At 35.9% G+C, this 26494-nt stretch overlaps 1 protein-coding gene across 1 annotated transcript in view; it reads right to left on the minus strand.

Moving 5' to 3' along the window:
• Positions 1-26494, minus strand: part of LOC129216927 (methanethiol oxidase-like) — a 62026-nt gene that overhangs the window by 10935 nt on the left and 24597 nt on the right. Inside the window, exons 5-9 of the mRNA XM_054851144.1 lie at positions 22799-22978; positions 18543-18724; positions 15403-15481; positions 3407-3528; positions 501-566 (exon numbers count right to left, since the gene is read on the minus strand). Of these exons, the coding sequence (XP_054707119.1) occupies positions 501-566; positions 3407-3528; positions 15403-15481; positions 18543-18724; positions 22799-22978 (629 nt within the window). The remainder of the gene's footprint in view (positions 1-500; positions 567-3406; positions 3529-15402; positions 15482-18542; positions 18725-22798; positions 22979-26494) is intronic.

The raw sequence follows: 26494 nt of genomic DNA on the forward strand, positions 1-26494 counted from the left end.
GAGTTAGGGTTACAATTTCAACTATCAAAATATCCCCAAACAGGCAATGGTTTCGTTCAAATGTCCCGTCATGCCTTGACGGACGATCTTCTAGTTTACAATGTTAACATGGTAACATAGATATTAGGAAATATTATTATTTTAGCAGGGTAGTGGAACCTTGGTACAGCTTACCGGAAGAGCTGATAATGAGCAAGGGAGTAGATAGTTTTAAGAGGGTCATTGATCTTCATTGGGGATTGTAAATTGACTAGGACCAGCCTAGCTGGGCCCAGAACCTGTTGCTAATCGTCACTTTTGTATTTGCATTTGTTAATGACTGTTTTGAGACTTTGACTGAAAAGTATTTGTTGTTTTTAAAGTTAAAAATGACTTTATACGCTTTTTCCACGTGATTTAAACGAGAACTAAAAAGCCGAGAAGCAAATGATTTTAGCTAAACCTGGCCCTTTAAGGGTTTATTTGATCATAAATAGCACTTATTATAAAATTTTCCATACCTGCATTTCCGTATCTTCGATCACTTCAACTTTTTCGTTCTTGCACAGGCTACCTCCCAAAAATATCTGGAAAAAAAAAAGTACTGTAGCGGTGGGATACATAAAATATAAAATCACTAACACATTTTTTTTTCCTATTAATAAACAATTTAAAATTTGAGTTTCTTTTGCTTTGTTTCTTAGTTAAAAAACAGCAAGGCGATAAGCTAGTAAAATGAAAAAGGTAGCGGGCCAGCCCTGAAAATAAATTTAGATCTAGTCGGTCATCTCTTGTCAATGACAAAATTTCGCTTGTAACTTTCGGGGATCAACCCCTAGAAATGGGGTCGGCAAGTAACTTTAAGTGGAAAATTTTGAAAAATTTTCCATAGAAGTTAAGGGAAAAAAAATTATATTTCTTACATTTTTTTCTTTTAATTTTAGTTTTCACTCAAGAAATATTAAATACAATCGACAGACATATTTGTATTCGGAAATCAACGGGAGAAATCAAATTTGTAGTCTTGAGATTTTTTTTTAAGTGAGCTTCACATAGCAGCTTGTATGCAAACATTAAGTTGAAGGTGTACGGTCGGTGATTTTCAACGAAATTCGTTCTTCAAAAGCTTCCCAAACGCATGCAAACCTTACCTTATAGCCAAGAAAATGGCTCAAATCAATCAATTTATAACAGAAAATAGAAAAAATGACAAGGGTGATGCCAAAAGATATCATTATTTACAGGAGATTATTTTTGAGAAATTTGTGTCAGTCATATTGTTTGACCGCGGATTGTATGTAATTTGGCAATCTGCCAAGTAAAGACTATTCCATCTGAATGAATCTAGCAAGGTAGAAGGGAAAATAACAATGGGATTTTGATGCTCGCGTTTTATAATGTCACTAGTGCCTTATTCATTTATTGCACTCTCAAAAGTAAAATAAGGGGAAACAAAAATAGTTACCATGGAAACAACAAAAAGAAAATAACATATTTTCATTTTGTTCAGGAACGTAAAAGCAAAATGGTAAGCTCAAAACTTTGTTGTAAATAAATAAATCAATTAATTTTTGCCGTGAGAATATAGATCGAATATACTTTAGATTTAAAAAATGTTGCTGTGAGCAAATTTTCATTTTAACAAAACTAAGGCTAAATAATAGAGAAGCAAAAGTGTACATATGAAACAAACCAACTAACACCCCTATAAACTAATAGATACGTCCATTTCCGCCTAAAAGCCGGATATTAGGCTTTCCATGTAATCCATGGTCAGACAGTACTTTCAAAAATAGTTTTATCTGTCCAATTTTTGACCAATCGCGACCCGAACCTGGACCGCGGTCTACCAGTTGTCAACCACTGCTTTAGAACACTCTCAGAAACTCAGACTCAATTAGCAGGAAATTTTCGTCGTATTTGACTAAAATGGCTACGTAGAAAAGAAATTCTGGTTTAACTTTTCGTCGAACTGAGTAAACTTTTCGTCAAATGGACGAAACTTTCGTGAGATTTGAGCATGAGTTTCTGACCCAGCGAGGAAAAATTCTTCTTAAATGACGAAATTTGTCTAACTATTGAAGAATGCTCGAGAGTTGAGCGATGAATTTCTGATAGTGTAGCCATACACAATCCGACCCAAAATGGTTAGTAACAAAAACGTGAGGAAACCTCTATATATTAAAAAAAAATGGGGTTGTTTCCGAAATTTTAATAGTTTTTTTTTCTGAAAGAGCATGCTTAAAAACATAGGATTTGACCATTTTTTAAATAATTTGACAAAGTTTACTATTTTTTAAAAATTATTTAAATCGGTGCGCAGACTCAATTTTATATTTTACGCTTCTGCGCTTGACATCACAAATAATGAATTGCCATTAACTGTTGCCATTAGCGCAGAGTGCAATATTTAATTCACTTCCTTACTCATATGTAGTGGCTAAGATGTAGTTGATAGGAAGCGTAGAGTGCAATATTTTATTCGCTTCTGAATTATCATAACCTGGAAATACGGTAGACAGCAAGCGTAAACATTCAGCGCGCCAGTGGAATGCACCAAAGTACATCATTTGGAAATTCAGAAAAACCACGCTTTGTTTGAAAAATCGGACATAAAAAAAAAATAAATAAATAAATAAATAAATAAAATAAATAAATAAATAAATAAATAAATAAATAATAATTAAAAAATAACTGTTGGAAAAATAAAAGTATTTTCTGGGTCCATGTTTTTTTTTTTTTTTTTTTGCTCATTCTATCAACTTTAGTGACTAAAAGTAGTACTTTTGACCGAAGGAAACAATCCCAAAAACATCAAATAAACTGAAACTGTAGCTGTGACTGTCCCACGTCCAGGAGATCCCATAGCACTTACATCCTTGAAATTTGACATAATATTACTTCGAGCTGCGTGGGTTTGCACCTCGGAGTGATTTCTTTTTCATTTTCGAAATATTTTTATTGTAATTAGTTTTTGAAGTTGAAATTTCACATAAATTGCATATTAAGGGAATGAAAGACTCCAAACAGTCTATTACATTTCATATCATTCGAAAAACGTTTTTTTTTTCTACACAAGATGAGGTTTGTTCCAATTTTCTCAGTATATTAGAACATGAGGTATAAGGGTTCTTTATCTCATGTTCTAATATACTGAGCATGTCGACGTAAGTGAAAGTTCAAGGCTAAGCTGAATTCAAGCTCGGAGCTAAAGAGCAAAATGTTACGGTTGACTACGTATTTATACTACTAAACATAAAGAAATAAATTGAACGAAGCAGGCTTATTTAGGTTTTAGATATTTGGATAGTGGTTTGCAATCAATAAATAATTATTTTATAAATTTTTACAATCTCTCTTTTTTTGCTTGTTTATTTTTTCATTACTTTAATTTAGTCTGTGTTAAAACACCAAGAGAAAAGTTTACCTGTCCAACGCATCGTGGATTCAAAGTGTCGGATATATCATATTGCCGAACATCACCATGCAGCCAGTTGCTTACGTAGAGAAATCGGTCATCCAAAGAAATGAGGATATCTGTTATCAATCCTGCAAGTGTTCAAAAAAGGGGAGAAAAATTACAACACTGTAAAAACTTTTGTGTAAAATTACTCCATAAAAGCGGTTCCGGAGTAACTTAAATGATATAACTGGTGTAAAGTTACACAGTGCATGTGGAAGGTTACACCATGGTAACGTAACTATAGCGTAAGGTTACACCAGAATTTTCTGAATGCTTACAGAGAAATTGCTTGATAGGTTACACATTAGCGAAAATGAAGCTTTCATCTGCCCGAACCCTTAACGCAAATCTCAGGCAGGTCGCAGAACAAGAGTTTTTACCGCTCGGCCATCACGATGGGTTTCGTTTCGCTAACGCCCTGGTTTCCTAAGAGCGAATCGCCGATCTTCGACGTCGCTCCCCGCCGTGACGCTGAAATCAAAGTCAAGTGGATTCCGGCGTGGCCATTCACGACGTCGATTTAGCTCAGGCGCGCATGCGCAGAAGAATCAAGTTTTCGCCTCGGCGAGGAGCGACGCCGACGATCGGCGTGTTCGCTCCTAGGAAACCAAGGCTTTAATAAGAGCTTACCTGCGCTGCGCCGATTCTGATCTTTACGAATGCGTGTTGACTTCTCCTGAAACCATAGTGCAAGGTTCCTCCAACAGTGGGTTTTTAAAACAATGATGCTGCACACTTTAGAATTCATGTAACATTACACCCATTAATACTGGTAACATTACACATTTTTTTTTTTTTTTGAGCAATCACGATTGCTTATTGCTTTCATTTGACTGTTTTTGAGGTCCTTTGATTTTTCCCACCGCCACCCTCTGCACCATCACCGTGGACAGGCGGGCTCCTCACGCTGCTGCTCCTATAGCGAAAGCCGTCTCCAGGTTGCATCCATGTCCTACACACACGCGCATACATACACAACTACACACACACAAACACATACATACAGACACTTACACATATACACACACAAAAACCTACACACACAAAACTACCCACACTTTCAGGCCTGCACACAGACACAAACACACATGCCTACACACACATACCCCATACAAACAAACACACATATCCCCCCCCCCCACACACACTCGTGATTGCGAAAAACATAATTTGAATTCAAGATGTCAAAATTCAAATTAATTAATATTTTTTTTTTATACAGTGGTTGAAGTTAAAATACATAACACAACAACTAGGTGATTGCAATACCGGTACACCGGTAGACCTAATACCGGTATTTTGAGCAATTTTGCAATTTCGAAATACCGGTATTTGCTGAGGTAAAATACCGGTATTTTCGGTATTAGCTAAAAACAATAGTTTTAATTAAAGAATTTTCAATTTGACTAATTAAATATCTACTTATATTTTAGATGCGCATTTCTTTGTCCATGATACAGAACCAAAATCAATCTATTGATGTACAAATTTGGCTTCAAAATCACGATTTAATAGAATGTTATTGAATAAAAGTAGCAGAAAGAATGCAAAATGATGTTTTCATTACTAGATGGCGAGATAAATCTCATTTTTGTGCATTATGTCTTTATTTTTTGTTTCCCTGATCATTCACTTTCGGGTCAATCCAGTGGAAATCACCCAGGTCGTGTTGCTCGACATTTTTGATTTTCCTAATTTTTTTTTACCAGTTATTTCTCACTATTAATTGAGTTCAAAAGTGTTGAAAGAAAATTTTTTTTAGGCTCATACTTTTTTTTTAACGCGCCATTTTAAGTTTGCTTACTGTTTGACCATCGATTACATGGAAAGGCTGATATCCGGTTTATAGGCGGAAATGGATGTATCTATTAGTTTATAGCGGTGTTAGTTGATTTGCTACAGATGTGCACTTTTGCCTTTCTATTATTTAGCTTTAGTTTTGTAAAAATGAAAATTTGCTCACAGCAACATTTTTTAAATCTAAAGTATATTCGATCTATATTCTCACGGCAAAAATTAATTGATTTATTTATTCATAACAAAGTTTCAAGCTTACCCTTTTGCTTTTACGTTCCTGAACGAAATGAAAATATTTTCTTTTCTTTTTGTTGTTTCCATGGTAACTATTTTTGTTTTCCCTTATTTTATTTTAGAGAATGCAATAAATGAATAAGGCACTAGTGACATTATAAAAAGCGTGCGTCAAAATCCCAACATTAATTTCCCTTCTCCCCTGCTAGATTCATTCAGATGGAATCGTTTTCACTTGGCAGATTGCCAAATTACATACAATCCGCGGTCAAACAGTAGTTGCCGGTTTTTTACGTAACAAACAAGTTTTACGTAAATGCATCTAACTCGGTTAACTTTACAGCTATCAAGACAAAACAAAATCCTACATCATCAGAATGATACCCTAGATATGATTTGCTTGCAAAATATTATTTAAATTGTGAGAAAGGTGAAGAAAAAAAATTAAACTGACAAACTGAAAATTAGCAGGGAATACGAGTTTTAGTGCTGCAAAATTAGTAAATGGAGGAGAGTCTCAGCTGTATTCATTTTATTGATTAGATGACCAAAAAAGTCTAAAAATAATTAACTGTGAAGGATTACTTTGGATAATTACTTTGTCATTTGAAACATAGACTTGGAAAATTAATATGGATTCAGCATGTGAGGATTTTTACAACAGCATTAAAACCAAAATTCTTCATTCGAAGTATTTCTTTGTTCTAAAGTAACTAACAAATATTAACACATAAGAAATAAAATGTTTAAATTTATATGCTTGTCATGCATTATTACCCCTGGTTTAGGTTCATAATTACATAGCATTGAGAATGATCTACCCTCTAAACCACGCTAAAAACCAGCCAAGGGTGTGTTCCCTTCAGGGGTGTTTGTGATCCGAAGTTTCCAAAAATTTTGGGCTGACAACCCATTCAAAAACTGAAAAATTATTTAAAAAAAAAAAAATTAATATTTTAATTTTCCATTATTTTTTGTTAGCATGTTAGCATACTTCAAAAGTTTTTACTGCGGGAAGGGGGGGGGGGTGAGCTTCCTCATAGCTTCTGAAAATTTCACACTGTCTTCAGAAAATTTTGCTTGAGTCCACTGTCACCCCTTTGTTCCCTTTTGAATACTCGCGACGGGAGAAGGGGGGGGGGGGGAATTCTGGTGTTCCGGTTGAACTTTTCAGAAAACTGGCAAGCCTACCCAACAGGGAGAAGTCTGCATTCATTCAACTTGTAGCAATTCGGAAGTCTTTTTGACAAAGATACTTGATTTTCTCAGGAAGTGGATAAAAATCCGTGAAATCCCGAAACATTCCACGGAAATACTTAGATATTTTTTACAGTGTTCCGTGAAAACGATCTGAGCTATTTCGTCTCAAAAGTGTTAACACCCACGATTTCTGTTTAAACTTTCAACTAGGATTCAATTTAAACCGTAATCAGCATCTCTGTGGGTTTTTTTTTTTTTTTTTTTTTTTTGATACAAAATTGTCAGCGTTAAGGCAAAAAAAAAAGAAAAAAGACACTACTACAGGGACTTACATTTAAATGAGTTGTTTTACTATACAAAGCAACTACATAAAAGTTACGTTAGTAAAGCTACTGTAGGATTAACTATCTGTAAAATGAGGGGGGTGAATCTAGTGTTAGGGATGCGCCGATAAGCAAAATTGACCGATTACTGATCATAATGATTATTTTTAATACCACCAAGTTCACTGTCATATTTTTTTCTTATAATTTCGACTTAATAAGTAGTTAATTTCTGAGAAACGATTTATTTTTCTCAACTTTTCTAATTTTCCCAAAATAATTTCATAATTTCATCCAATGTTTTGAGCCAATTTTCATATTATTGTTAATAATATTGCATTATGTTAACTAGGCATCAAAATTTAGAGAAACTGACTGTAGCCTATAATCAGCAGTCTGTTTTAGAAGCACTTTCATTTTAATTTATTTTTTAATTGTAAGTAGCTATTTAATCCAAGTTCTTTATAAAATTTATAAGGTTATCTAAAAGCACCATGCTAAAGGAGAAAAGTGTCGACACTATACATGTCTATATTTCTTCAAATATATATATATATATATATATATATATATATATATATATATATATATATATATATATATATATATATATATATATATATATATATGTATATATATATATGTATATATATATATATATATATATATATATATATATATATATATATATATATATATATATATATATATATATATATATATATATATATATTTCAACCATCAGTTATAAAAAAAAGTAATGATAACAAAGACAATACATAATTTGTTTTCTACACTAAATGATGCATAATAGTAATTAATTTCTTGTCGAATCAAAAAATAATACTTTAAAGAGTAAGTTGCAAAATGTATGATATAATCATATGTAGCATAGTTATCAGGAACAAAATAACGAAAAAAGAAAAGTGCCATCAAAATCTAGGGGAACAGTAGCATGTAGTCTTTTAATACCACATGCTACTGTTTGATATTTTAAACCGCGACCTTCCTCGAATTTGCACATGCGTCAGGTCGTTTCCGATTTTATCAAAATAGTGGAGATATTGATACGAGAAATAACGAATGTGAGGGGATTTTTTTTATTAATTTTTTGTTTTGTTTCGTTTTCTCTTCCGTTGAATTCGTTTATTAGAGGTATTACTTTGAGTTGAGGTTTTATTTTTTTTTTTAAGTTATTCCCCCATCCTAATTAGAGACGTACCGAGTAGCACTTTGGCCGAGTAGCCGAGTACCGAGTACTCGGCCTTTTACTACTCGGCCGAGTACCGAGTTACCGAGTAACTCGGCCTTTAACTACTCGGCCGAGTTTCCCAGTACCAATTATGCTGAAAGAAGGACCACCGACACACACCGATGAATTTTGAACTTATTGAAATAGTAGTATAGACCTCCTTGTCCATATAATAGTTTTTAAACTAAATTCCTGCTGAAATTTAACTACAAAATTTTGCAAAAATAATGTTTTTTAAATTAAAATGAATAAATAAAAGGTATGACTTATCAAGTTGGAATTAAAACAAATTATACAAATTTATTCATTATAGGTCTAGTTCGCTAAACATAAATAATTATTAAAAGCAAAAAAACCAATGCGCAGGAACATTGCAGACACGTTTTTCTGTGTTACAAGGATCGTCTTTTCAGTGCATAACATGTGAACTAAAGACTAAAGGCATACGACAAAAAATTCGACTTTTGCTGGATGCCTTTAAATCAACGAGCTCACATTTTGTGCATTGAAAAAGAAATTCCTCGTAACGCCAAAACACGTGTCTGCAGTGATCCTGCACTGTGCTTCTAACGTTGTTTTATTTCCTTTTATTTTTAAAGCTAAGGTATTTTTATATATCTTATAACTAATTTTAGTTTGTAGCAAAAATTCCATATTTGCACAATTTTCAACAAAAAAGTTTTATTAACTTTCGAGACATTCGAACCAAGATTTATTTCATTGAAGTATTTCAAACTTCATTATTCTCAAAATTTAAATTTGAATTGTAAATGGTTGCAGAAAATTATATATGCTTGAGCTTTTTGTAAATTGTAATGTATTCAATTTTTTGCAACTACTCGGTATTGGCCGAGTATCTGATCAAAATTTGGCCGAGTACTGAGTACTCGGCATATTGGCCGAATAGGCCGAGTACCGAGTAGTTACCGAGTACTCTGTACGTCTCTAATCCTAATAAAACATGATGTCATACTTCTTATTAACTCCTACCCCTCACGTCACAAATTGCCACAGTATCACGAAGTTTCTCCTCTCCTCATATGGTGACATCATTTGTGGAATATCCCCCCCCCCCCCTGCATTGCTATATTTTAAACTGTCGCCTAAGTTCGTCTTCCACGCGAGAAAACTACTGTAACCAGAAAACCACATTTACAGATAAAAAGCGATGCCTGAGCCTATGAATTGCGTCGCGGTTTTCAACATAAGATCTAAATTAGAGTCTTTCCAAAGCTTTTCTCCCACATCCGATTTGCAAACAAATATTCATACTATACTCTTAAGATATTGATGTAAAATATTTTGGTTTCAAGCGTTTTAATTCCCGATAACGATTTAAAAATACAGTGAAACCTGTGTAAGTTGACCACTTGCGGTGCACTACTTTAGTGGTCAACTTAAACAGGTGGCCAACTCACAGAGGCTTATTTACATGATAAGAGCGAATTCCGTACCTGAAAAAAACGGTCAACTTAGACACATAGGCGGATTTAGGACTGAGTTCCTGGGGGGGGGGCAGGATTTTTTTTTTTTTGGAGCAACATTTTTAATTGACCTCCCCTCTCCCATGTTTTTGTCTGTTTTCTGTGATGCGTAAGGTCATTCTTTACTTTTTTATGTGTCGTTTTCATTACTGTGTGTAATCATGCTGTCCTTTTTAAATTGACCTTAAAAGAGAGGGGGCTGGTATTAAGAGAGTGACGCAGTGCTCCCTTTTAAGTGGGATATAGTATATCTCCAGTTTTAGGGGGGCCCGGGGGTTACTGCCCCGGAGGAAATTATCTAAAATGGATATAAAATTCTGCATTTTGAGGTCTTATAAGGGTTAATTGGAAATAATAGGCAAATAATTTTTTACGCTTTAAAAGGGCTTTGTGATGCAAGTTAATACTTTAAAAGAAATGGTGCACTGATTTAGAGAATAGGTATCAAGAGAGTAACATACTACCCATTTGAACAATTCTTAATTTATACACTTGATAAGGAATAAAATTGAAGCACACTTTGCTTAGGAGTTTCAAATACTTGTCTAATTATTTTCAAGGTTTGGTTGGTTAGATTGGGTTTTTGGCTCAAGAGCCCTTGTAGGCTATACTGCGCCAATTCTTTTCAGGGATTTTAGAACCCATCAATAATTTGCACTTTCCAGTCTCTGAAATTGAGTAGTAGATTATACAGTTGTACAGTATTGTTCAAACTTTGTAAGAAACGGCTATTTTAAGTTTAAAAGAAAAAATAAACTTTAATTTCCTATTCAAAAAAGAAAAAATCATGATATTTTTTTTGTTATAAGATTTTGGAAGATAAGTTGTTACTATATAAACTCCTCCCAAAACTGGGGGGCATTGTCCCCTTTGCCCCCCCCCCCATAAATCCACCCATGCTCTTCTAAACTATTCAAAAACGAAAAAATAATGATTTTTTTTTTAAATTTTCGGAAGATGTGTTGTTACTACATAAAGTCCTCCCAAAACTGGGAGGGGGCATTGCCCCCCTCTGACCCCCCATAAATCCGCCCATGCTTAGACAGGTGGTCAACTTACAAGGGTGGTCAACTTCACAGGTTTTACTGTATATATTGCGTATTTTAGAAAGAAGTTGGAGGGGTTTTTTTTCCTCCAATTAATTATTCTATTTTGCAGATACCTTATAAGATAATGAAGAACAACACTTACAACCTCACATCCGGTTCAAAAGGAAATTAATAGTATCGATAACTTATATATTTTTTATCGATATTAGCATCAGCGGGTTTCAGCTTTTTGAAAGCTTTTGTAAACGAAAAGAAAAACGTTGAAGAAAAAAGTAATAGTTTGAACTTTGACATCTTGATCTCAAGTTATGTTTTTTGCAATCACGAGTTACGTTAGGACTCTAAACGTTAGGTTTCCCGACCCCCTCTCGACTCTCCCTAATCCTTTTTAGACAAAAGCTGAATCCTACGCACGACAAACATCCGCGCGCATGTCCCATAGGGTGGTTGAAAAATACATGTAAAAAAATGTTTCTCCTAGGTAACGGGACACCCCTCAATATTTTTAGGCTTGTGTATAGTAATATACTGGAAGAATTTTAGTTTCCTATTTCAACTAAAAGAGGTTGCTCAACCCCCTCCCCCAAACTTCAAACCTATGGGGAGGGAGGTTAAAAAATACTTTGAACGGAAAAAGCAGTGCTACATATTATAATATACACTAGTAGTAGGCATATACATTGCAATAAAATAATCATTTACAAAAAAAAAAAAAAAAAAACAGCTGGGGAAATTAAATGTTTCTAAATTTGTGGCATTGTTTATGCTACGGCTAATGTTAAATTAAGGGGCCATTGAGCACCCTCTTAAAATTTGAGTAGGAAGCTAAAACTTTTACAGCATAACATTATTAGTAAGTCTAAAAAAGGGAGAGGGGGGGGGGGGGGTCCTGCACTCTAGCTGAAAAAAAGTTTTTTTGAACCACCCTAATATCCCTCCTCCTGAGCGGTGGCGCGCGCGCGTGTGTGTGTGCGTAGAACATGGACGTCACCATCCCGGAAGAGTGGATTCCGGTTCACATTGCAGCTGGTGGTCCAGGGCGGTCATTCCAAGCTCGTCAGCTTGCGAGATCGAGATTTTAGCGCACGTGATTGGTTGTGACGTAGAAACTTTGCAAAGTAGTATTCTAATCTACTCGAACCTAGCCGCAAGCTAAATTCGGGTAGATTAAAATTCATTCTTTGCAACATTTATTTCTACGTCACAACCGATCACGTGAGCGAAAATCTCGATCTCGCAAGCTGACGAGCTTGGAATGACCGCCCAGGATCATAGGAGAAGCACCTGCAGAAGTCGGTGGAGATCGCAGAGGTCCAGGTCTAAATACACTTAGTGTCCAAAAAAAAAGTCGCGGTCGAATTTTAAACGTTCCAATTTTGGAAGAAGGGGATTCTAGGAGTATTACAGATATTTGCATAAATCTCTGCTCGATGCAAGCTTAAAATGCGGGCGTTGCAATAGAAGATTGTTTAGTTCAAAGTAAGTATGGCTGGAATCGGTAGTTGTGTTCGAGGAAGTGATGTAACAGAGTTCGAAAAGGGGCAAATTGTTGGCCTGTACCAAAGTGGGACAAAATGCAAAGACATAATTGAAATTAGTGGTATAGGATTGCGAACAGTTCAACGCATTATTAAAAGGTGGAAAGATGGCCGAGAAGCTACCTGTTCACGACATCTTTGTGGTCGTAAATCCATTCTGGATGAACGTATCTCTAAAGCGATTAGTGAAGAAAAATCGCAAAAAATCGACCATTCAACTCACAGCACTCTTCAACGAGGGAAGTAAAACAATTTCCAAGCGCACAATGCGACGAGAACTTCAAAATTCGGGACTAAGAAGCTATGTTGCAATAAGGAAGCCACTTGTGAGTGCCATTAATCGAAGAATGAGACTGCAATTTGCAAAAGATCATAAAAATTGGACTGTTAATGATTGGGGAAAGGTCATGTGGTCCGATGAGTCAAGATTTACGCTCTTCCAAAATGACGGATGCGTCAGGGTTCGAAGAGAGCCTCACGAAGCAATGGACCTTTCATGTCTCGTTCCCACTGTGCACTCTTTCGGAGACAGTGTTATGATCTAGGGGTGTTTCTGTTCATCTGGACTAGGCTCGGCTGCATTGTGCACCAACCAAATGAAGTCTGCACAGTAGCTTAACATCTTGGATGATCATGTTGTGCCATCTATGGACTTTTATTTTCCTGTCGGTAGTGGTGTTTTCCAAGACGATAACGCCGGAGTACAGTGAACTACAATTGTTAAATCTTGGTTCGATGAGCACGATGCATCATTTCAACACATGATTTAGCCACCACAAAGTCTAGACCTCAATCCAATCGAGAATCTGTAGGACGTACTCGAAAAGGATTTAAGATCACACACCACACTTGCTTCATCTATCGAACGTTTAGGACACCTCTTGATGGAATTGTGGGCGAAAATAAAAACGGATACCCTACTAAAGCTCACTGAAGCAATGCCATGGCGTATGAATGCTGTAATATGTGCAAAAGGTGGTCCAAAAAAATATTAAGGCATGCGACTTTTTTTTTGGACACGTAGTGTATTAAAGGGATATCATCTGAGGTAGCAATTCGTTGATTACTTAAAAAAAATCTTGCGAAAAATATTTTTATTTTTGGAGGCGTATTACTAAATTATCAACAACATCTACATACTCTTTTAAAAATTATACAGCTTACTCCCGATTATCCGCTGAATAGATGGGGGGGGGGGGGCGCACGGTAACCGCAAATAAGCGAATTGCGCGGGTAATCCGCAAAATAGGTTCTTGAATGGTGCTTCTACCAATTCTACTACTGGGTTAGGCAGTAGTAGAAGCACCAATCACAAACACCATCTGTGAAGTATTTTCTATGGAAAAACCATTGATAAGCAGTATTCAAAGAGTGTTTCTTGTAAGAAATTATATGCGCCACGCGATTACATTGCGTAACACTTGACAGGGATCCCAAGATCAATAACTGGGATTTCCATAATTGCGTAATGGGACTTTCCGCGATTGCCTACTGCGCAGATGCATAAGAGCGCCTCAGTTCATATGGCTATAGACAGTCATGAAGGCATGATTGGAAAAAACCTCCTGACCGAATAGCGGGATAACTTTATGGCATATCTTTTGACCGCTATTCGGGAAAAAGGGCAAATTGGCTGCATCATGTATATTGTGTTAGTGAGTAGAAAAATAAATTAGTTGTGTCTTGTGAACAATTAGCTCCCTCTCCAAAGGTTGATTTATCAAAAATGTGAAAAAGAAGAAGTAGCGATGATCCTCTTAGGTTTTATCCGTTTTCGACGAGAAGGTACTTGACTTCGTCACGTGGTATCCGAGGATTCTATTTCGCTGTTTTCAGTAGAAGGTATATTCGGATCATAGCATTTTGTTGCAAAAGCAGCAGTTTTTAAAAGGTAAGAATAACTAAAATGACAACAGACAAGTGAAGAAAGTGATGTAAAGGAGGCTAGGATTTTTTTGCGCATTAAAATGCAAGCCCAAGTTAAAGCTGTCTGGTTGTTTCACTTAGAAGCGCGTGGATTGCTTACAGATCCCCCCCCCCCCCCCGTAAAAAACTCTGTGTTCGAGGAGGCGGGACGAAAGTGCCTTCTCGTGAAAAACGGATACGAGCGAGATACGAGAATATTCGAATACACAAACGAGCACAAACCGATCACTCTAACGCCATTTGAGGCCGTGAGAAGCAAAGGGATGTAAGTGGACCTTTTGAAGTTTTGAGTAAAACGCATTTAAATTTCCATTCCTAGTTAGGCTTTCATTGAAAAGTTTTTCTAAATCATGATTAATAGAAGCACTTACCCGAGCTACTAGAACTATCACTTGCTCCAAAACAGAGGCAAGGCTCACCTATACTATGAGAACTAATTTTCTCCAAATTTTTAATTTTAGCACTTACATCCCTTTGCTCCTCACTGCCTCATTTGTATTTTCTTAATACGCTGATCAATTTGCACAAGGAAAAAATGTTGTCATTTGAAACTTCCGAAATAATCTCACTATAACCGTGAGCTCTTCGTTGGTTAAAATCACCACAATCTCGAGCCCATATTTTCAAAAAACCATATCTGAAATTTTGATTCGGTTGGTTCAGTAGATAAGCCACTAGGAGTTCACAGGGGAAGTTTCTTATGCACCACCCTGCATTTCTTACTTGCAAGTAGTTTAAAATGTTCAATATTACGATTTTTTGTGGTACCTTCGCTATCGCTTCTGATCAACCACAGTAGTTTTATGTTCATTAATTCACATACCAAATCATTTATAATACGAAATTTTAAAAATTATTATTTTTGATTTTCTTGTCATTGTTCTGCTGAAAATGTATCAAACATGCAAAGTTATAAAATTATGCGGTTGGAGGTGTTTTCATACATCTCCGCCATGGTTTCGCATATATATATATATATATATATATATATATATATATATATATATATATATATATGTGTGTGTGTGTGTGTGTGTGTGTGTGTGTGTGTGTGTGTGTGTATTAAAAAAAGCTCTTACAAATGCAAAAATATTTAGTATTTCGAAAGGGTAATAAAATATAAGTGTTCAAAAGATTAATAAAAAGAAAACATTTACCTGGCATTTCTGGAAGAAGCCAGTTTTTTACTTTTTTTGGTGGAATCATTAAGACGCATTCCGCAATCCAATTTTTATTCTAAAAAATATATCAATGATCACATTTAGTACATCATGAACATTTTTAACAGCTTTCTACAAACAATAGATACGAATTCTCATTAAAATTACAAAATTTACAATACAAAGAAACAAGATTAAAAATTAAAAAAAAAAAAAAATTCCTTTTGGCGTGTTCGTTTGGCGAGATTCCACAGAGCCGCATGTTAAAACACTGTTGACATTTTGTGTGATCGTCCCCCCCCCCCCCCCATCTCTAAAACTATCTTCCCTGAATCGATTTGCAACAGAGCTATGAACTTCAGGTAGTTCAAACGTTCCTCTTTTCATTCTGACGAACTTTTTTGTTGTACCTTTTGCTTTTTTTATACATTTCATTTTATTCGCAATCAATTTCAGATTTAAGACGTCAACTGAAAACATTAACTTTCATTAAATTTAATTTGAATTCGCAACTCCAGAGCTCGAATACGCTACCTTGCGGTGATTAACTATACTAAAGAAAAAGGTAAAACATTCTATTGCACGTGTTTTCTTTGGGGTAAATTGCAGGCTTCAGACAGTTTATTATGTAATGTAATTTCAGAAGAATAGAAAAGAAAGCTTCCCACAAACACAACGAAAAATTACTGTCATTCACTAAACGTCAAAGCAAATTATAAGTTACGACGTGTGTTTGTCTTACCTTTTTCATCCGCCATTAGACAGTGGCTGCAGCGCACCCATATAGTTTATTGGAGCTGCGAATACTTTTTTTCACGATATTTATTTCACGTTACGCGTATTATTTGTCTTACATGTTTCATTTTTTTCATATTTCATAAAAAAATATCAACTTATATAAAGCCTAACTCTCCCCTTCTCCCGAGTCCTTCCTACCAAACGAATCCAAAAAAGCCATAACAAACGTCGCTTTTTAGTAATAGCATTTTCTGACTTGTAGACGCGATGACAACGGCATAATTCCAAAAAAGACATAGAAGGTGAAAACGTTAGCAGCATAAAATAGGCAAAGCGAGTGCGTTTCTAATTTGAAACTATGGATATTTTTCTGAAGTAATCCCATGTGTCCAACGGCTAATGATCGGGTGGTATAGAAATGAAACGACTACGCTCTGATCAACTATGTTGTAGAATGGGGTCGTTTTCCAAAATTTCAAAAGTTTTTTTTTTTTTTCTGAAGGAGCATGCTTAAAAACATAGGATCTGACCATTTTTTGAAATAATTTATTTAAGTTTAATATTTTTAAAAAAATACTTAAATCGGTGAGCTTTTATTGTTTACACTTCTGTCGTGTGACATCACAAATGATGAAATGCCATTCAATGTTGCCATTCACAGAACAAAATATTTAATTCGCATCTTTACTCACGTGTATTGGCAACGATATGATTGATAGCAAGCGTAGAGCGCAATTTTAATTCGCTGCTTGATTATCATAACGTGGAAACGTAGCAGAAAGATGCGCCACAAAGAGCATCATTTGTGACGTCATCAAGACCACGCCTTGTTTGAAAAATCGGACATTTTAAAAAATTAATTAAAAAAAAAACTGTTGGGAAATCGAAAGTATTTTCTGGGTCTATGTAATTTGTTTTGCTAATTCTATCCACTTCAATGACTAAAAGTATTACTTTTGACTGAAGGAAACCACCCCATTGGCAAACGGTCGGTCAAGACGAGGTTATATGGGGAATGGAGAAAAATTTGATGCGCGTGTTTCGTTCATTTGAATGTAACTTTGCTTAATTCAGAGGCTTACACAAATCTGTAACAGCGAACTGGCATCCAAGCAAACTAATCGATGCTTCCGTTTCGCTTCTAAACGGAATGATTGCCCTTCCTTTCTCATCGGTGATCAAACAGTGGAAACCAAACGACAGCCAAATACAGCTAAAGAAACAATGGGGTCGTTTCTGAATATTTTTTTCTGAAAGAGCATGCTTAAAAACATAGGGTCTGACCATTTTCTGAATAATTTGACAAAGTTTACTATTTTTAAAAAATCACTTTAATCGGTGCTTTTTTATTGTTTACGCTTCTGCCGATGGCATCACAAATGACGAACCGCCATTCACTGTTGCCATTCACAGAGCACAATATTTAATTCGCTTCTTTACTCACATGCGTTGGCAACCGTATGGTGATAGCAGGCGTACAGCGCAATATTTAATTCGCTTAATGATTATCAGAACGTGGAAACGCGGTGGACAGATGCACCAAAGTACATCATTTGTGACGTCATAAAGACCACGTTTGATTTTCAAAATCGGAAATTTTGAAAAATTTAATTAAAAATTAAGCGTTGTGAAAATGAAAGTTTTTCCTCGCTCCGTGATAGTTTTTTTTTTTTTTTTTTTTTTGCTAATTCTATCGATTTCAATGACTAAGAGTAGTACTTTTGACTGAAGGAAACCACCCCATTCAACTGAAATCGCTACCGAGGATTCTAATTGGAAACACACCGAAAACGAGCTGATGTGTGCATCACATGACTTCCTTTTACTCCAATTTTAATGTCATTTCCCCATTACTTTTAATTTTAATGTGATTAAATAGTTTACTCTCTAAATATCACTACCTCGCCAAGTTGGCGGCAAAACTTGGCTTACCAAAAGACTGGCGATATATCGTCAAGTGTCTGCTAAATTATAACACCACTTGCGTATACATTGAAATTAACAAAAATTTACTCCAAAAAAAAGGGCAAAAGACCCCTTTAGAAACAGCCGAATGCAACCAAAAGGGGAGGTGCACAACTAGACCCCACTAGGAGTCTACGTACCAAATTTCAACTTTCTAGGACGTACCGTTCTTGAATTATGCGACATACATACGCACATATGCACATCCGCACAGACTGACGTCACAAGAAAAGTCGTTGTAGTTAACTCGAGGAATGTCAAAATGGATATTTCGGGTGTTTGTACGTTCTTAGTCACTTATCCGCGTGTGGTCTGGTTGAAAAAAAAAAAAAAAAAAAAAAACTCAACATTTATTCGGGGGTAAGAAAAATGGAAATTAAGGCCGAATTTCGAGTGAAAATGTTTTCGCGAATACAATACTCTTAATGTATTACCTCTTCTCGCTTGAATCTGAACACTGATGTTGACAAAGCACATCCCACGAATCCTTGGTCTGCATCAGGATTATGGAGGAACCGGACCTCTAGAGGGATTTGACCCTTCTCACCGAGATCTAGCTTTTGAATCGGTTTCTTCTCAGTCCAGTCCCAGAAGGTAATGCTATGGCCGTAGAGTCCTAAATAAAATAAAAGTTTGGGTGCACTTATTTTGAAAGGATACCATGAGTCTGATAACAAGATGTGTGGCCGCGGACTAGTTTATTTCCGCGTAAGGAGAAAAGGCATGAATTCTTATGCTGTAACAACGAAAATAACTGTTAATGGCAAAGCAAACCGGCTTTTCACACCCCCATTTAAAAGAATGGGATCATTTAATCCCTCATTTAAAATGGTAGCGTAGCTTAAAAAAAAAATTAATTTGAAATTTGACTTCTTGAATTCAAATTATGTTTTTCACAATCACGAGTGTGTGTGCGTGTGTATGTAGGCGTGTGTGTGTGTGGGGGGGGGGGTATGTTTGTTTGTGTGTAGGGGGTATGTGTATGTGTGTAGGCATGTGTGTTTGTGTCTGCGTGCAGGTATGAGTGTGTGGGTAGTTGTGTGTATCAGTGTTTGTGTGTGGGGGAGGGGGAATGTGTATGTGTGTGTAGGCATATGTGTTTGTGTCTGCGTGCAGGCATGAGTGTGTGGGTAGTTGTGTGTATGTGTAGGTGTCTGTATGTATGCGTGTGTGTATGTATTTGTGTATGTGTGTGTAGGTGTATATATGTGTGTATGTGTTCTTGTGTGTGTGCATGTGCGTGTATGTAATCGTGTAAGTGTAGGATATTGACGCAACCTGAGGACGGTTCTCGCTAGAGGAGCAGCATCGTGAGGCGGCCGGTCGACGGTGGTGCTGCAGAGCGTGCTGGTGGGAAAATAAAATCATAGCACATCAAAACAGTCAAATGAAAGCAATAAGCAATCGTGATTGCTCAAGAAAAAAAAAATCGGAAGAAGTTAGGTTTGAACTGGCGTGGGGAGGAGGGAGAAATACTCCCCCTTCTCTCCTGCGATGTGTCACTGCTTAAAATTGTGGAAAAGAGGTAAAAAAATCCTTTCCAGGGACTAAGCAACACCAGCCCACCATCCCCAGAGTTATTGATTTAGGATGAAACCTTGGAAGATTTCTACCACAATTGATTGAACGTGCATTAGTCAAATTAGCGCACATAGTTGGATCTTCGACCGTTGTTAGTATCGAATCCGTCGGCTTTACTGAGTTCGCTAGACTATTTAACTATGTACCAAAAAGATGCATCTAAAAAATTATGAGGCAGTATGAATGTAAAGTACTATCTTCAATTTGAAATAAGACATATTTATGAAAACATGATTTTCCCATGTAATTGTTGCAACAGTTTTATAACTGTCCTTGCAACAAAATACATAAATATGAAGAAAGAAATTAATTCATTTACAAACTGATAACAGCTATAATTTCTTGCTCTATGTCGGAATGTTGAGAAACGCATAGCAGGAACAGAATCCACGAACTGTTTTTTGTGTACGCATAAGCCAGAAAGCTTCTTTTGCATTGATAAGTTGTTACAAGCGGAAGAAATTTTGAGATACAGCTTTGTTACCCAATAAAGGTATTCGTTTTCAAAATCAAACCAAAATTTATTGACTGAAACTGAATTAAAAAATTGGCTTCCAGCAGATGAACCCTGAAGTGCAATTATGATTCATACTCGGGCATGGACAGTGTCATAGGTTTCTCAAATGAACAGTAATGGTTTTTAATGTCACGAATAGTTGAACTGCGTTTTCTTCATATAGAGATTGTTTCTGGCGAATTCCCTTTAAGAGAGCAAAACAATCTATGTTGTTCTTTTTAGGCAAGGAACACAAAAGTTCAGCCTTTTTTTTTAACGCTGTTATTTTGTCTCTCACAACAAATGTGGTTACTGTTCCCCATTGAATGAAAATACAGTCGAACCTCCATATATCGAACTTTCACATATCAAAATTTCCTATATATCGAAATCCCAGCAAATTTCTATGTTCATTAGTACATAGAAAAATTGTTTCTACATATCGAAAAAATTTCTATATATCAAATTTTTTTTCGAGACATTCGTAGATCTTTTTTTCCTCTTTAGGCTGTTTGTCTCATGAAAAATAAAGGTTAGGGGAGAAAATTATGTTTACTAAAGGTTGCTACGAAACTCATAAGGAATCTGGGGTTGAAGGGTGTGTAGATAGGTCGTTGCTTCGTTCTAGAATTCTTAAATTCCCTCAAGTTTATTTCAAATATCTTAGTTGTAACCAGTAACATTGTAAAATCAGTTTCAAGTCATCCCTTTTGTTCTGTTGATTGTCGTTCCTAGTCGTTTTAGCTGCAGTAAAAATCATTCAAGTAGATTAATTTTTTACTTTTCTCTCGATTTGTCAAAACGAAAATCCCTTAATGTTGCGGATCAAGTTGAATTGACAAAGAATGAAGATGTATGAAGGCGCGAAAATGTAATTTCTGTTACTTTTTAAATTAACTTTCAATTAATCCGATGCTCGTATAAAGTAGAAATTAGGTTTCATACACGAAAATTAGCTTTAATTTTAATGTTTTAGGAGATTTTTAGGATAAAATAAGATCGCTTCTATATATCGAAATTTCTATACATCGAATCTTTTCCCGGCAATTTGCTACTTCGATATATGGAGGTCCGACTGTAGTCACTTCGTTCAGTTCACCAAAAAAATCGACAAAAATATTTATCAGCCGTCGTTCCCCATGTAAAACATTAAAAAACTGAATCCAGTTGAAAAACCTCATTTCATCTGGAAGTAAATACAACCTTTTAAAAACTTTTGTTTTGGATAACCAGCATATTTCATGTAGAAAAGTAGTGATAAATGCTGCCACACCCATGTTCTTCACAAATCGTGCTAAATAGAGTCTTGACAGGAGAAAACGAGATTTAACAAAATAAACTAATTCTGAAACTTCATCAAGACCAAGGGCGCCCATATAGGGGCAAGGGAGGGGGCTTGAGCTCCCCTTTGAAATTAGAACTTTCTTGCTTTTGGTACTGTTTTCTTTGCAAAAATGTAAAAACATTTATTCTCCAGCCATTAATGAATAAGTTATTAAAAATGAAATATTTTAATGACTCTAGTCTGTCCTAAAATCGGTTTCCATGGAGCAAATACCCTTTCAACCCATGGGGAAAATATCTGAGCCCCCCCCCCTTACAATTTTACATATGGACGCCCTTGATCACGACCTTTCCTCAAATTAAATGGTATTTATTTGATTATGCTGGCATGGCGATGTGAAACATAGTGATGACTTCTACTTCAACCTGGAGCGATATTTTAAATCATTGATATTGATTATTTCATTTTTCGTGAAACTAGTGGAAAATAAACTTAAGCATCGACTAACGGCTGAACCCATAGACTAATAATAAGAGTAGACCGAGCTTTCCCAGACTTGCTGAGGAAAAAAATTGGTTCATGGATACATCATGTGACTGGTGGAAGGCTTGGCGAAAACTTTGGCAGCATGGTTGCTAGATGGTAACATTATCTATAGTTTGGCACTCGACATGTATTTTAAGTAAAGTGTTTTCATTATAATTTTTTTCCAGGTGCATAGATTGAACTGTTTTTCTTTTAGTTATGAATTATTTTGACATTAGTAATTAGTTTTTGATCACAGTTTTCAGTAACTTTTATTTCATTTGGAACTGCTACGTCAGCGTTGGCGTGAACGTAATGGAAGAAACGTTTTGCGTTAACGCAAAAATATACTAATCGGAATCTTAAATTGAAATTGTAGGTAAAAATCTTACCGTTTCCCGATTCTATTTGGGCGCTTGCATCTTTAATTGCTTAGAGAGTTATTGAAATTGACTAAAGAAAATGCACAATACAATCTAAACGAAAAACTCACAATATTAACAAAATATTTACAACTTCGAATAACAAATTTACAAATCGCACTCCATAAATATTCCGCGTTCCATCAATTCTATTTATTTTATTTCTCGCGGTAGTTGATCGTCTGCTACGATCAACGCCCGCTGTTGCTAGGATATCCACTAGTCACATGGTTTGGTTTATGAGCAGCAAAGGGTTGCCATAGCTCGGTCTATTCTTATTATTAGTCTATGGGTGAACCCTTCTTATTATGCTTCGGCGGAACCCAAGGGTTCCGCGGAACACACTTTGGGAAGCGATGGGTTACAGTGTCGGATACGTACCATTTTCCACATCTCGTAGATGGAAGCCATTTCTGAAAGTGTTCGGGGCGGCCCATTCTGTGCTAACCATGATATTATGACGCGGTTGGTACCAGTAATCGTAGTTGTACCCAGTGCTATTTTCATCACTCTGCCAAGTCCCTTTCACTTCGAAGTTCTGGTCCAAAAGCAAGAACGCACCTGGAATAGATATGGTTGCGTAAGTCAGTGGCGGCGCTACGGGAAGCTGGGGGGGGAGGGGGTGACGCGCCCCGGGTGTCTCCCGTCTGGAGGGGGACACACAAAGGAGAATTGCATGTTTTTAAAAAATATGAAGCTAAAATGCATTAAGACTACAAATTTGAAAATTTTCCCTAAATTCCCGGACCCCCTTTCCCACTCTGCATGTAGAGTGAATACTATTGTCAGGATTAGGTTCATATGGTCAATATTATACCCCTATACTGAACCTCTTTATCATTTTCTGTGTTTGAGACACGTTTGAAATAATTAGGGGTCATCAATCTCATCCCCCACTTAAAATTTCGTTAATACAGTGCCCGCCGCTTATTAAAATCACATTCGTTCTGAGGACATTTGATTTTATAAAGCGGCTGATTTTATAAACCGGAATACCTCAAAAAAAAAACATTTTAAAAAATTTAAAGGTTTTGAAGTTAAAGTACTCGAAAAACGTAATGAGTTATGTTCATTTATGAGTATTTCAAATACAGTTGTCATTCTAAATAAATATGAGGAACATTCTCTTATACTTTACAACAGTCTTAAAACATTGACGCATTCTTGTTTGGTTGACAGAATTGCAGAGCAAAGATTCAATATCGTTTGAGAGTTTAGAAAATGTTTTGGAACGTTCAACATTACATTTTTCTCTTTGCTCCAGTTCATCGTATACCAACAAGCGCTTTTCTGACATCTACTGAAGGGACAAATTTGGCACTGTGACTTCTTCATCTTTTGAGACCGATTCCTTCACTTCTTGGTGCTTCTTTATCAATTTTTTACACGTGACGCCCAAAAGTTTGATTTTATAAAACGGCGAAAGTGATTTTATTAAAGGATGAATTTAACATGTTTTGGTATTGCAAGGATTCTGTTCTTTTAGATTTGGTTTTAAAAAGCGGCTGATTTTATAATCCAGATATTTTATTAGTGGCGGGCACTGTACACAAAGTAGTTGTTTCTGAAAATTGTATGAATTTCATGTTTGCATGGAATGCAAACCGACCCGTATGTCACCCGCTATCTCATCCCCCACTTAAAATTTCGTTAATGCACAAAATAGTTGTTTCTGAAAATTTTATGAATTTCCTGTTAGCATGGAATGCAAACCGACACGTATGTCACCCGCTAGGTACGACACTGCGAAAGTGAATGTAATCCTCTCGGGAAACGGTTAAACTGCTCACCACTGTTTTTCATTTCCTTCTTTTATTCAAACTGCAAATGACTTAACCCGTAGCCCCCAAAGAAACGAATCTCATATACTGTCTGCAAATAGATTCTGATCCCTGACAGCACAGCATGTCACGGCAAAAGTTACAGGGACGTTACTACGGGACAGTGACAAAGGGATAGATTTGCGACGTCTCACAAGAGTCACGCTGTGACAGTTTTGAGACATTTAGCAGTAAGTTTGCACTTTTAAGCACAAGCGTCCATATGGGGGGGGGGGCTAAAGCCACCCCCCCCACTTATAAATTACAACTTCCTTGCTTTCAGTACTGTAAAGTGGGGCTACTTGGACTCGAAATTTCATACTTTTTGCGAGTTTTACACTGAATGCTTTGTTAAACCCATAGTGAACTGTTAACCTTGTTTTTCACCACTTTTCAGACGCTCTGCTCCACCTTAAGCATTTTTTAAACAACAGTTTTAACTCTTTATATATATATTTTTTTCTATTTTTAAAAATTAGATTCAAGTAGCCCCGAGCTGGGGCCACTTGGTCCCACTCAGCAAATCCATTAGAAAAAGCTATAAAACAGATGGAAAAGAGGGTAAGGGGACAGGTGGTAAATCAAGAAGGACCAATATTTTGAAAAATGTATCTCAAAATGTACATTCTAGTGAGCAAACTGTTTATACAAATTGCAAATTATATTTATATAAATTAATATAAAATCAACGTATACATAAAAACATATTTTTAGGCAAACATAATTTTCTCAAATAGGAACATAATCTAACTACAGCTAAAACCCAATTGAAATACTCATTATTTAAACATCAGAAAAAAGGAAAACCCCTCAATTTAATGGCTTGGCTGGATTTTTTTTCTCTGATATTATTTAATACCTGCTCTTCCTAGCTACTAAATACTACAGGTTTCCCAGGCTTGTTTCGTGAACGATCTCTTAATTTCCTTTATAGAGTTGATATACTTAAGTCAAAATGAGCTGATGCCACTCTCTAAGACATATCTCCGGAATTAGTTGAATCTGGACACAATTGTAATTTTTCCTCTTAATAATCCGTATTATATTTCCTACTTCAAAGGGTTCTCTTTTACTTTCGGACCCTTTTCATCCGCAGATCTACAAAAAAGAGGCATAAATAGTAGCTAAGCTCTTTATTTTAAAAGATTGCATACCTTACTTAACATAATTTAGTGATGAAATGTGATTTGGGGCTGTTTAAACGCTGGGTTCAAGTAGCCCCATTTTAAGGCAACCAGTGCACTTTTACTAACTTATATTAGTTATTCTATTAATAGCTATGACCTTAAAACACTGTTATTTTATTAAGAAATAGAAAGCAAACATAAAACTATCTAGACCTTGATGATATCAGTTGTTTCCATGAACTTACATGTGAAAGTTTGCAGACACAAAGAACAACTGTTTAAACAACTTACAATCATATCCTCAATCAGAAAAAGGCGGGAATAGCAGAAACTTTGTTTCATGCTCCAGCCTCTACCTAGTACTATACCTGTCATGGAGAATTTTTTTTTAAGTCTATACATTGAGTTATATATAAAGGGTGTCCCAAAATTAACGCAAGATTTGAATTTGCCACAATTTTTGCTGTGAATTGTTGGCAGCCACGGAAAAAGAACAATTTGACAGCTGGGAGTTTAGGGTCAGTAAAAATGGAGTGTTATGCTATTATACAGCCAGCGAAACAATTCAATCACTGCATAAGGAATTTCCTGTTCGTGTACTCTCTCGTTTCGGTGATATGAATTGTACCCTAGATCGTGTGATTTTACATCATTAGACTTCTCCCTATGGGGTTATTTGAAATCAAACGTCTATGTCAGCAATCCCACAACCACCCGCGCATTACCTAATTGCGATATCGAGCGCCAATAACAGTAAACTGCTTGACCCGCCCGAACTTTCATTATTTTTCTAATAATTGTTCGATAATGAAAACGCATTATAGAATCGAAAACGCTCCATTTGTAATAACCCTAGACCCTCAGCTGCCGAATTGTTCTTTTTTCAAGATTGCCCATAATTTATTGCAAAAATGGCGGAAAATTCAAATCTTGCATTAATTTTGGGACACCCTTTATAAGACCAGGACGGATTTCAAACATCTTTTTCTCATGGGTTCAAGTAGCCCCTGGAGGTTCACGTAGTCCCACTTTACGGTACTTTTTTTCTGCGTAAAAATGCAAAAACATTTCAACACCAGTTATTAATGACTAAGTTACTGAAAATGTCAGATTTTAATAACTCTAATCTG

This window comes from Uloborus diversus, chromosome 2 (genome assembly GCF_026930045.1).
Source record: "Uloborus diversus isolate 005 chromosome 2, Udiv.v.3.1, whole genome shotgun sequence".
In the NCBI taxonomy this organism is placed as follows: domain Eukaryota; kingdom Metazoa; phylum Arthropoda; class Arachnida; order Araneae; family Uloboridae; genus Uloborus; species Uloborus diversus.